Raw genomic sequence first — 13,798 nt, 5'->3', positions numbered from 1 at the left:
TGGACTGGTACGTCGAAAACGACCATCTTCTGCCTAACTCCCAATTTGGTTTTCGAAAACAAAAATCGACACAAGACAGCACAACATTGCTCGCTACTGACGCTTATCTTGCCCTTTCAAAAAAACAAATTTTTGCTATCTTGATGGTGGACATTGAGGGCGCTTTTGATAATGTGGATCCAAAAATCCTAATTAAAGACTTGATTGATTTAAATATATCAAATAAGATCACGGCATTCATTCAAAACACTATCAGTTTAAGAAAAATATCATTCTATCTAAATAGGAAACACCTTATTGATCAAACCACAAACAAAGGCCTTCCCCAAGGATCAGTCCTTAGTCCCATTTTGTTTAACTTATACGTAAGAAACATAACTCGAAATATTGGTGAATGTAAAAACCTTCAATTCGCAGACGACTGCGCTCTAACTTTTTCCCACACTAACCCAGAAATAGCTAGCTTAAAACTGGAAGAAGGGGTTAAAAAACTAAAAAGTTGGCTAAAAAATAGGAACTTAAACATAGCTCCTCATAAATCTAACTTCATAATAATCCATAACCACAAAAAATTATCAAAAAATATAACTCTTAAAATAGACAACACAATGTTGCAACCAATAAATCAAGTTAAATTTTTAGGAGTAATATTCGACTCAAAACTTAGATGGACTCCCCACATAAACTACATTAAAAAACGCGCTCAAAACACTTTAAATATAATTAAAGCATTCTCTAACAAATCCTGGGGAGTAAAGCCCACGATTTTACTAAATACGTATAAAGCACTCACTCGATCAATTCTTGAATGGGGATTTACATGTTTTTCAAACGCAGCAGAAACTCACCTTAAAAAACTGGAACCAACGCAAAATACGGGCTTAAAAATCTGTCTAGGGCTTCCGAAATTCGCATCCAACGATCTAACTCTTAATATATCTCAGCAAACGTCTCTCTCTCACCGTAGATCCTGTTTAATAGACAAATATCTCTTGAAATCGGCTAGTTTAAGAAAGCACTCTCTTATCCCAAAACTCCAATTATTGTCAGAAAATATAAAAAACAATAAAAAATCAAAATCAAAATTTATAATGAAATCTATAATCAATAGATATAACCTAATTAAACATAAATTCCACAACATTTTCCAAACAGACCTACCTTTAACTTATGAATTCCCATTACAATGTCAACTCAAGGAGGCAACAGTGACAACTCATCAGGATACTTTGACTGCAAACAGCGATCAAATCTCGGATCATCTCATCAAAACAAATTACCATAATTATAACCGATTCTACACCGATGCATCAAAGTCAGACCACTCAAATACTCATGGAGTAGCCTTTTATTTTGAAAACGGAAATATAATATCAAAAGAAAAAATTACAAATCTATTTACGAGTACGGAATCAGAACTATACGCGGTCCTAAGGGCAATAAGATACATTAAATCCAATAATATAGAAAATTCTGTCATTTTCTCCGACTCAAACCAGGCCCTAAATCTTATAAAAACAAACAATCCGAATGCTAAAATTCCGGCCACCGCTCTAGACTGTAAACTCAACTTAAATTTTATAATGAAGTCCGGCTTCAATATCCAACTGGTCTGGATTCCAAGTCATAAAAACATAAGTGGAAATGAAATAGCAGATAGAGAAGCCAAAGGCGCCCTCAAATTACCACTCCAGATAGAACTAAAATCCCATTGGTACCAAATTTTTAACTCTTCGATCTTGGAATCCAACAATGCATGGCATAGCGAACACTCCTACAAGATTGAAAAGAAAGGTAAAGAATACTTTAAAAAAATTTCTTTCACTCACCCCAATAACCTATCTAGAATTTTCAAAAACCTAAATAAATCACAACTAACTACATACATACGAATCCTTACAAACTCCCAATGTACACCCAATAAATTGTACGAATTCAATCTAATACCATCCTCAATCTGCGTTTGTGGACATGATTTCTGTGACCTCCGTCACATTGTTTGGGATTGTAACCAATACATTGTTACAAGACAAGAGATTGAGGACGAACTAAACAAAATTGGTATCTCCTTACGCGATACTAACTCTATTCTTGCATCAATGAATGTACAAGCCATAAAACTACTCTGCGACTTTTTCTCAAAAACTGGTATTCGAATCTAACCGCTCTGACAGGTGATACCGTTGTTCCCTCCAAGGGATTCAAAATTCCCGCCACGCGGAGGTGAGCGGATTTCTTTGAGCCATATTCATATACGTCCATGTCACGACTACACGTACAACTCGTGAACGCAGCGACACCTATGAATGCTTGCTTAAACCAGACTATAAAAATCGCTAACCAACGAAACTTCGAAGTCGTCGATACTCCAAATATTCACTCGCAAGAACCACTTTAAGATCGCTTCCTTCAAGAGGATTTCAAAGGCTCCTTCACGAAAAACGGGGTTTTGATTTCCCCGCCGGAGTACGGTTCGAGATGCCATAGTGCACGGACGCGTTTTTTTTTGCAGCTAGTTTCTTGATACTTATAAATAACGGAATTCAGGCAAATACTTGACTGGCGAAGAAGACGAAACGGTGTTTATACGTCCAAAGGGATTAGATATAGAAACTTCTGATTGCTGAAACCAAAAAGGCCCGCTAAAGCGGGCGCAACCCCCAACATAACCTGCACCTGCGTGTGCGGTTAATCGAAAAAATGGGAGATCACCCACAAAATCTTCCGAGAGTGCTAAGACCACCTCGGACGTATGCTACTTCTGGCCTTAAGCTTAATAATAGGCATAACACCCGCGTTACCAAAAATGGCCTGAATCCAAAGAGGAACTCACTGATACAAGCAAGACTTAACCACACTAAAAGTTCGAACAACTTAGATCAAATTAACACAACAGCCAAAGGTGATGACCTAAAGGATACAAAAATGGAAACTGAAGACATATCGCTCGAAGAAATCGAAAAGATTATCCATACACCAAATGACAATAAAACCCTAATACAGAGTCAACCGATAACAGAGACAAACACGAGCAGCTTAGACCAGCGCAATCACGAATCCCAGAACACGTCGCACGAAAACTCAAAAGCTGACAGTGAAAGGAAGAGACCTGCCGAATTTAGATCGCCAGAGTCATCATCCCCCAACAATCAAAGATTCAAGAAAAAACCTTACAACGACAATGCTAGAAAAAATCTATTCAATGACCACTCTTTACCGACCGATCCCAATGATAACAGAAATGATAAAGATTTACCATCAGAGTACGACATTAACATACAAGGACCATACAAAATCTACCTACAATCAATTGACAATGATAGACTAGATGCTATAAAGATTGCTAAATCCCTAATTCCAAAAATTGAAATCAAAGACTCCTTACATGAAATAAAACAATTAAGCTATAATAAAGTTTGTGTTATAGCCAAATATAGAAATATAGCCAACCTTATCTTAAACTTGACAGATTGGAAGGATCTAAAAATCCGTGCGTTCATCCCAAACCATCTGCTTTCAAAGCAAGGAATCATTAAGGGTATTCCAGTAGAAATAACTGATGATGAATTAAAACAGTTCATCGAATTAGACTCTCCTTTTGGTCCACTCCAGATCACACACACACGAAGATTCACGAAAAAGATATACAACAAATCAACCGATAAAGTAGATATCCTCCCAACAAAAACAGTTCAAATAACAGTGAAAGGACAATTTCTACCGGCAGAGGCTAAGGTCTTAAAAGTAATTTACCCAATTGAAACATACTACCCGCAAGTAAGACAATGCTACAGATGCTTTAGATTTGGTCATATCAAAAACAATTGCAAAGCCCCAAATGAAAGATGCATCAGATGCGGTGAACCAAAACATACAGATGGAAATGAATGTCCATACATTAACACACAACCTACATGTTTACACTGTAAACAAAACCACCTCCCAATTGACAAAAGTTGTCCTGCAAAAATTGAAGAGCAAAACCTAAAAAACATGGCAACAGATCAAAACATTACAATAGCCAAGGCTGCGTTCTAAGCCCGACCCTCTACCTCATTTATGTTATCTATCTCAACCGACACATTAATCCTAAAAACAATATCATACAATTCGCAGACGACACAATAATATTTACAAACAATAAATCTGTAGAAGAAGGCCTAGCTACATTACAAAACAACACAACTGAGATTATCAACTTTTTCCAATCCATAGGACTAGATATAGCTCCGAATAAAACACAATTGATCATCTTCTCCAACAAAAATATAGATCCCAACATATCTATCACCATAAATAGACATAAAATTAAAAATGAACAAGCTGTTAAATACCTTGGAGTATGGCTCGACTCCAAACTAAACTGGAATACACACGCACAAAATCTTATTGAAAAAATACAAAAAACTATAAATATTATAAAAGTCTTGAGAACGACTTGGTGGGGAGGACATCCTCAAGTACTCCTCAATGTCTATAAAGGTTTGATTAGAAGCATCACCGATTATAACTGTTTCTGTATAAATATCAAGAATCCAAAACTAAGAGAAAAAATCAACAAGCTACAATACAAAGCAATCAGATTGGCACTAGGATATAGAAACTCTACACCTATCAATGTCATGCTGGCAGAATCCAAAGAAGTCCCCATAACAACCAGAACGGAGTACTTAGCAGACAAACTAGCGGTCAAGATCATATCAATAGAATCAGATAGACTTTCTAACATGCTCTGCGAATTATTTGTCCTAGCAAGAAATAAAAACAAAATTTTCACCGTAAGCTCTTTCCCTTTATTCAAATCATTTATACACTACTTTTATCACAGAGGTCACTTTATCAAAAAATTTAACTTACCACTTCCTTACCCATACAAGCTTGAAACAATGCTAAATGACAAAGAGGACGAGATCATCTCAATAAAAGAAGGTTCTATCATACAAAAATCAGAAAACCCCAATACTGCATTTGAGGAGATGTTTTATAATAACCCATCCGAAGAAACGGTTGACTTTTTTACTGACGGTTCTAAAACAGAAGACAAAAATCACACAGGAGCAGCAATTTATTCACCATACAATAATCTCGAAAAAAAATTCAAATTCAACAAAATTGCATCCATATTTACAGCTGAAGCATTTGCTATTTTACAAACACTGAAAATAGTACTAAACAAAAATATAAAAACTTCCAGAATTTTTACTGATTCCCAGTCAGTCCTACAAGCGATTAAATATTTCTCCCCACTAAAAACAAAAAATATGTCTTATCTTATTCTAGACATAAAAAACCTATTATACGAGATTATAAACAAAAAACTAAAACTGAAAATTTACTGGATACCCGCTCATAAAAACATTACAAATAACGAAATAGTAGACAAATTAGCTAAAGATGCCATTACAACAGGTGATCAAGTTGACCTAAAACTTCCATACACTGATATGTTTGAAGAAATCAAAAAAAAGGAACACAAAAGCTTCAGAAAAAAACTAGACCACGAAAAAACATACAAGGGTAAACTATACTTCGAAAATTATTATGAAGATACTCCAAAACCCTGGTTTTATAAAACCATTGCTAACAGATATCATATAACAACAATTAACAGAATTCGTTCAAACCACTACTCTCTAGCAGAGAGTCTATTCAGGAAAAACCTAACCGACTCAGAAGAATGCAAATGCGGATTCCTCACAGAAGATTTAGATCACGTTATAAATGAATGCCCGCTCTATATTAAAGAGAGAGCATCCCTACTTAAAAAATTAAAAAAAAACAAATCAACAATTCCTTTAGACTTGAAAAAAACATTTAAAATGCCTAACAGCATAGAAGCAAAATTTCTAACAGAATTTTTCAAAGCCTGTAATTTAGCTTTATAATCAAAAATTTACACATTATGTAGATGATTTCACCTGACTTATTCTATAAGATGTAACAGAAAAACCACGGTGCTGATCAATAATCGGCCTCGAGATACCTTACTGCCAAACCAAAAACAAAATCGCCGCCAACTACAATAACAGACCATAATTCAAATTATTACCGGGTGATGGCAGCACGAGTCTAACTCATTGCCAAGAAAAAAAAAGAAGAAGAAGAAGAAGATTTCCCCGCCACCCGGAAAAAAGCAGTTGGGGTCGGCGTTTTGACCCTTGTGGTCCAGCCGGGGAACGAAGTAACATTCGCTCCGAACAATACAAAAAAAAAAAAAAAAAAAATACACGTAGTCCGTGCGAGTGAAAAGTATAAACATTATTTGTAGCAGTGATGTAAATACTTTGGGCTGTTTATACAATTATTGAATGTAATTTTTTTACATAAAAAAGGATCATTATTTATGTGTATCTGCACAAAATGGCAAATAAACTTAATGACAGGGAACCTCATGCTTATATTTACATAATTCCACCTAAAACTTAAGGAGTACAGTTTCAAAGAAAAATTGATTATAAGAAGTACCTTGAAGATCCAAAATATTATGCAGATCAACAATTGAAGTATAGGGATGATGAAGGAAACAAAAAGAATTGTTTTGTGTTGTATGCAATAGGTAAACAAACATTAAGAATTCTTTGCAAATATTTTACATTTATGTATATTTACATATGCTGAATAGTTCATTTATATTTTTTTCAGACAGTCTCGTTTTGGTACAAATCAAAGTGAATTCGCAGAAAAGATTTCGAGTACCTAGTTCTAGGTATGTATAGATATGTGTACTCTATAAAAATTTGTTAATCCTTGTAATTAATAACTGACGTTGATTAATAATTAATTTTATTGATATCATTTACATTGAATACATTTTTACTCTATTATAATTTTTGTAGGCATTAAAAAAAATCAAAAAAACAAGAAAGTTCTAATCAAATTTTGTTAAAGTACATTCAGACTTTTGGAACCACTGATAACACTGATGAATCGCTGAGTTATGAAAATCATGATTCTGATCCGGATCTTCCCAATGGTTTACTTTTATCAACATTTTTGAAGGATGTAACAAATCGTGATGTAAGTACTTAATTAATTGTTATGTTAAAGGGTCAAAACTGGATTAAATTGCTTTGACTCATCAGTATTTCTAGATACCCGGATGCAATATTTTGTTGTATAACCATCTCTTGAAGCTATAAATGAAATATAAGTTATCGATATCAATTCTCAATTAATCTATTTTAATGTTAATAATTTTGGTTGCACTTACTGTTATTATATTCAATATATGTATACAGTCTGTAAGCACAAAAGTATACAGTAAATTAACCTCTCAGAGAGTTGACATACATAAATATCCCTCTTGGTAATACGTACACCTAAAATAAAAAATAAATACACAAAGCAAACATTTTTATAAAATATGAAAGTATTTATCTAGTCTATTATACTTATCTGATTCTCTTAGGTTGTTTATATTAATATTAGTGACTGGTACAGCAAATTGACATTTTCAAATTGATAACTATACCAGACCCTTGAATAGCAGACAGCTGTTCACAGAATAGAAATGCTCTAAATTTGTAAAACAGTGATCTTCTTAGCCCTCACAGTTTAGCGCAGTATGTTCAAGCGGCAATTTGAATTTGATTGAATTTTTGCACCTCTTTTAAATTATTTTAAGACATTGATAAACAAACAATCACAACGGTTTGAGTAATTTGTTGATAACTTTCTATCAAAACTATTTTTTGCAACACAGGCTTGACTCCTTAGAACATTTAACTAATATCGTATATTATTATACTATAATATAAATATAAAAATAAGGAAATATCTAATACTTTCAATATTAATTACTTTGCAGAATAAACAGGTGCAACCCGCTACTGTTAATAAGAATAAAGAAAATAGAAACAACGATGAGAATCCACATTCTAAGCGTGTAGCTGCTGTGAATGCATATAAACAGCAAGTTATTTTTTTGCAAAATAAGTGTAAAGATGCTGAAACTGAAATACAGAACTGGAAGGAAAAATATGATAAACTAGTCAAAGAAAAATCTTCAATGCCAGGACTGTCAGGTAGACATTATACATTAGTTTTATAATTCTTCTTATAAAATATGTACATATACGAATACATATATCTCTTACTTTTTTAGATTCCTGATTAATGACATACTACGACCAACTGTACAAGTATGATGGTCCTTTTCAAATGACTGATGAATCGGAGACTGTAACCCTTTTAAACGGAGTAGAATGCAAAAAGATAGCCTATAAAGATGCATTTAAATCGTCAAAACCAATTCAAGTAATAAAAAAACTAATGTTTGGTATTTATGGCTATGAGGACCTTATTACACGTAAACAGAGATCTGATAATAAGCCTTCTGAAGAAATCCAGCCATTGTGTAAAAAAAGAGGCAATAGAGCGAGAATTATATAGATTTTTAAAATTGAATAATTGCAACATGCAATTAATAAAATTGGAATTGCAAGAAATTGATAAATATTATCATAATGCAATTTCCTGCGCAAAATTAAAATACAAACGCTAAAAATCAGCTGAAGAAGCATTAAAAAAGTTGCAAGAGCAAAATGAAGAATTAGCATCTTTACTCGGAGAAAATAGTTAAAAAATATTTGATAAAATATAATTTTTATGTCTTCTTTTAGTTTTTTTAAAGAATTTGAATTCTGATAAAAGATTATTTATTTTAGTTTTGTAACATGAAATTTAAGTTGTGTTCATGAAAAAAGAGATATACTTATTTCTAATATAAACTTGTTTAAGGATGTTCTCTTTGAAAATATGACTTTTATTGCTGTTAAACTTAAATATTTAAGGTAGAAATAGTTTTGTAAAAATAAAAAAATTACAAAATATTTATTGTTTTTTATATTTGGTTGTAATAAATATGATTAAATAAAGAATTAATTTTGTAATTTTTTATTTGTCCTTTCTATTTTTCTGCATCTTTTAGTAACTTAATATACATTTTCGCATATTTTTATATATTAGCATACATTTGCATAGGTTGCCGTACAATAGCGTACATGTAACTGCAGATTTCTTGACATTGCCGTACATCAGAGCACATTCGCGTACGTTCGCGTACGTTTGCTTACGTTTCCCTACAATACTGTACTAATAACTAATAACTTTAGCTCTATTTTGATGTTGACAGCAATTAATAATTTCTTTATAAATTTAAAACAAAAGATATTTATTAAAAAAAGACAACGGTTATTCTAACGCCAACAAACGTGAAAATATGTTTAATCAACGACTAATGCATGAAAAAAATCTAAGCACATTACTTAAATATACTCAATATTGCAGACTTTCTTTTACATACGGAGCTTTTCAAACTCGATTCATTCACACACACTTAGTAAGTGTGTGGCGGTCCCCTCCTGCCACCATCGGACCTGCGCGCCGTCTGGCGGATCACCACGACGTGGCGAGCGCGAGGGAGCTTATCAGTTTAGACGCGATCAGGAGTCTCGGCTGGGCCGCCGAGCTGAACAGACCCGATTCACCTAGTCTTGTACATTATCATCCAATCGAGTGTTTACAATATAAGTCTTTATTATTTAACCCGAGTGTACTTCATTGACTTGACCCTGTCTGTTCTCTTTCCCTGCCTTATCTCCAATCGGAGTGCAGAAGAGGAGACTCAATCTCTAAAAGTGTATCGTTAGGTATCCTCTCTCATACACTTTTACATAAGTTTCCATAGCCCCCACTCTGACATATTTTTAAACCCCCCCCCCCAGTTCAGCCCGCAAATATGTATATACATAAATAAAAAAAATACTATTGGATAGATCTGAATTTGCTCAGTCCACCCATGTTATTATTTTAATTTGCCCCGCCTTGGTCTTTATAGGAAAAATCAAAATAAAAAATTGAAATATTTACAACTTTGGAATACTTGTATCTCACTAAGCGAGTATAATAACAGAATTTAAATATGGCAAAAAATTGCTCAGGGGCTATTTCAATTTGCCCTGCAGCCAAATATCAAAAATATTTAATTATTATTAGAGAATTCCGACATTTCAACACGTCTCTGAGACACTGAAGCATAATCGAATAGCTATAGTAAGGGCGAGCAAGAGAAAATCAAAGACATTCCAAATTTTGATATAAGTTTGAAGAAGTCGAACAAGGAGGAGGAGACGCCACAGGATCCTATCAAATGGTTTGGTGTTATGTTAGTACCACAGAGTTTGAAAACCGCGCAGAAACATTTTCAGGGCGCTCTTTACCTCGCTGTAAAAATTGCCAATGTACAAGCTCAGTTGACAAAAGTCACAAGTCAGTCTGAGTCTTTGAAATTGCTAAAAAAAGTCGCTATATGATTAAGATATTTTTTAATGAAGTTTTTGTAATATATCAGAGATGCGTATTTTTCTATAAGGTCTAATTAATTTTAAAAAGTACAATGGCTTGTTTGTAATATACTTAATAAATAGAGAAAAAGTTCAGTTTTATATAAATTTTATTGTTCGTTTGTGATCTCCATACTTCAACCAACTATCCCTTTTTTACAACTATTAACTTGAGAATCAAATATATTTGTACATACATTATTAACCATTATTCCATATAATAGTGAAAAAATAATTTTTGTACCGAGTGTATTAACCATAGATAAAACAAAAGTAGTAAAAAAATAATCCTTGTCAAATGCACATCCTTTAAGAATTAAAAAACCTATAGACACAATAAGTGCATAAATGATCAACCAAGTTTTAATTGTAAAAGAGTATGACAAAAATCATTAAACCATCACAATTTAATATAGGCACGATTGTTTTGATAAATTAGTATTCGTGAATTTCAACAAGAACATTTAGTACAGCTAGTACTATACATAGTTTGATCGCTCATTATATATATTATAATATAAAATAAATTAAATTGCCTATTTTTTTTACCAAATGAATATAAGTAGTTTTCTCGTTAAACTTTACAGAGTTTAATAAAATAAGAAAATACTGTGTTCTTGTCATATTTTTCATATCTAACAATTAGATATTATGTTTTGTTAAAAATATTTGATTGAGGCAACTTAGTAGAACGTGTAATAACTTTACAAAAAACGTTTAACAGTTTGTTTCCGATTTCTCTTTAACTGCTGGAATGTCTTTGGGGTTTATCAAGTAATTGAAAAATACGATTTCTATTCTCTCTTTAAAAAGTATAAACGTGTTTATCGTGTGTTTTTGATATTTTAAGAATTTCTTGCAAACGTTTGCTACTCTCTAAACCAAATTCGTCTATTGGTATGCGAAACATGACAGAAATTCTGAAAAAGTAAAGCTAATTAATACCTAGTATGTAATAATTCGAAATAAAAAGAAGTTGCCGTATTTACCTTCCTCCTGAAAAATTATACAAAAATTTCCAATACGAAATTCTCAAATTCTGTGGCTCTACAATAGCAGCATAAAACAAAACTATTTTCCATAGGGAAGTAGCTTCCAGCGTGTATTTCGCGAGAATAACGTATACCGAGTAAGGGTCTACATATGTGCTCGGCAATTAATATTATGATCTATAGAAAAGTGAATCTGTGAATCAATGGGTTCATTTGTCCGCTTATTGAAAAAGGCTTCTCATCGATTAACTTCACGAAATAATAGACATTAAATTATATTGATACGAGTGGGACACGCTCGGTTTAGTAATATCAATATAGGTAAATGTACAAAGTAAATCGATGAGTTCGTTTTTGTGTTTATCGAAAGAGGTTTTTCAACGATTTACTTTATAAAATAACGGGAATAAAAATTACATTAATCCGTTCCAAATAAGTATATGCTATTAGTTTCCTGATATTTCATCGGGATATATATGCTCTAATTTTTAGTATTATTTGTATTGTAACATATACATAGTAAATCGATGGGTTCTTTCATCCGCGTATAAAAAAAGGATTCTCACCGATTTACTTCAAAAAATAACGGGGATACAGGAATTATGTTGATCGCTCAGTGTAACCGTATGTTGTTGGGTTACATAACATACGAGTGGGACACGCTCGGTTTAGTAATATCAGTATAGGTAAATGTACAAAGTAAATCGATGAGTTCGTTTTTGTGTTTATCGAAATAGGTTTTTCAACGATTTACTTTATAAAATAACGGGAATAAAAATTACATTAATCCGTTCCAAATAAGTATGTGCTATTAGTTTCCTGATATTTGATCGGGACATATATGCTCTAATTTTTAGTATTATTTGTATTGTAACATATACATAGTAAATCGATGGGTTCTTACATCCGCGTATAAAAAAAGGATTCTCACCGATTTACTTCAAAAAATAACGGGGATACAAGAATTATGTTGATCGCTCAGTGTAACCGTATGTTGTTGGGTTACATAACATACGAGTGGGACACGCTCGGTTTAGTAATATCAGTATAGGTAAATGTACAAAGTAAATCGATGAGTTCGTTTTTGTGTTTATCGAAAGAGGTTTTTCAACGATTTACTTTATAAAATAACGGGAATAAAAATTACATTAATCCGTTCCAAATAAGTATGTGCTATTAGTTTCCTGATATTTAATCGGGACATATATGCTCTAATTTTTAGTATTATTTGTATTGTAACACATACATAGTAAATCGATGGGTTCTTACATCCGCGTATAAAAAAAGGTTTCTCACCGATTTACTTCAAAAAATAACGGGGATACAAGAATTATGTTGATCGTTCAGTGTTACCGTATGTTGTTGGGTTACATAACATACGAGTGGGACACGCTCGGTTTAGGAATATCAGTATAGGTAAATGTACAAAGTAAATCGATGAGTTCGTTTTTGTGTTTATCGAAAGAGGTTTTTCAACGATTTACTTTATAAAATAACGGGAATAAAAATTACATTAATCCGTTCCAAATAATTATGTGCTATTAGTTTCCTGATATTTGATCGGGACATATATGCTCTAATTTTTAGTATTATTTGTATTGTAACATATACATAGTAAATCGATGGGTTCTTTCATCCGCGTATAAAAAAAGGATTCTCACCGATTTACTTCAAAAAATAACGGGGATACAGGAATTATGTTGATCGCTCAGTGTAACCGTATGTTGTTGGGTTACATAACATACGAGTGGGACACGCTCGGTTTAGTAATATCAATATAGGTAAATGTACAAAGTAAATCGGTGAGTTCGTTTGTGTGTTTATCGAAAGAGGTTTTTCAACGATTTACTTTATAAAATAACGGGAATAAAAATTACATTAATCCGTTCCAAATAAGTATGTGCTATTAGTTTCCTGATATTTAATCGGGACATATATGCTCTAATTTTTAGTATTATTTGTATTGTAACATATACATAGTAAATCGATGGGTTCTTTCATCCGCGTATAAAAAAAGGATTCTCACCGATTTACTTCAAAAAATAACGGGGATACAAGAATTATGTTGATCGCTCAGTGTAACCGTATGTTGTTGGGTTACATAACATACGAGTGGGACACGCTCGGTTTAGTAATATCAATATAGGTAAATGTACAAAGTAAATCGATGAGTTCGTTTTTGTGTTTATCGAAAGAGGTTTTTCAACGATTTACTTTATAAAATAACGGGAATACAAAGTACATGAATCCGTTCCAAATAAGTATGTGCTATTAGTTTCCTGATATTTGATCGGGACATATATGCTCTAATTTTTAGTATTATTTGTATTGTAACACATACATAGTAAATCGATGGGTTCTTTCATCCGCGTATAAAAAAAGGTTTCTCACCGATTTACTTCAAAAAATAACGGGGATACAAGAATTATGTTGATCGCTCAGTGTAACCGTATGTTGTTGGGT

At 32.7% G+C, this 13,798-nt stretch overlaps 2 protein-coding genes and 1 long non-coding RNA gene across 4 annotated transcripts; 2 read left to right on the top strand and 1 right to left on the bottom strand.

Annotated features, from left to right (window-relative positions):
• Positions 1-2,458: 2,458 nt before the first annotated feature.
• On the top strand, positions 2,459-8,268 carry LOC100680327. Of its 2 annotated transcripts, none has more exons than XM_031932983.2 (5): positions 2,459-6,556; positions 6,643-6,706; positions 6,837-7,017; positions 7,808-8,024; positions 8,105-8,268. In XM_031932983.2, exon 1 carries the CDS (start codon positions 2,701-2,703, stop codon positions 4,036-4,038), a length of 1,338 nt encoding a protein of 445 aa, XP_031788843.1. In that variant the 5' UTR covers positions 2,459-2,700; the 3' UTR covers positions 4,039-6,556; positions 6,643-6,706; positions 6,837-7,017; positions 7,808-8,024; positions 8,105-8,268. The 2 variants fall into 2 exon arrangements, with proteins under 2 accessions (XP_031788843.1, XP_031788844.1); XM_031932984.2 differs by having other exon boundaries at positions 6,889-7,017; positions 8,105-8,219.
• LOC116417884 lies at positions 6,767-7,814 on the bottom strand. Its single transcript, XR_004228105.2, has 2 exons — positions 7,211-7,814; positions 6,767-7,133 (listed from the first exon to the last, which is right to left on the bottom strand). It is a non-coding gene; the product is annotated as an uncharacterized LOC116417884 (long non-coding RNA).
• A 1,772-nt stretch (positions 8,269-10,040) lies between the features above and the next one.
• Positions 10,041-10,451, top strand: LOC116417883 (coiled-coil domain-containing protein 115-like; the record flags this gene model as incomplete). The annotated part of the gene is made up of 1 exon (XM_031932986.1): positions 10,041-10,451. A coding segment is annotated over one exon (273 nt), but the record flags the coding sequence as incomplete, so codon positions are not given.
• Positions 10,452-13,798: the final 3,347 nt, after the last annotated feature.

This window comes from Nasonia vitripennis (assembly GCF_009193385.2).
Source record: "Nasonia vitripennis strain AsymCx chromosome 5 unlocalized genomic scaffold, Nvit_psr_1.1 chr5_random0004, whole genome shotgun sequence".
Taxonomy (NCBI): domain Eukaryota; kingdom Metazoa; phylum Arthropoda; class Insecta; order Hymenoptera; family Pteromalidae; genus Nasonia; species Nasonia vitripennis.
Note: the sequence above shows the minus strand (reverse complement) of the source record. Positions and strands in the feature narration are given on the sequence as shown.

What these genes read in the sequence shown, in the direction of transcription:
- LOC100680327 (XM_031932983.2), top strand. Translation starts at nt 2,701, where the DNA reads ATGGGAGATCACCCACAAAATCTTCCGAGAGTGCTAAGACCACCTCGG.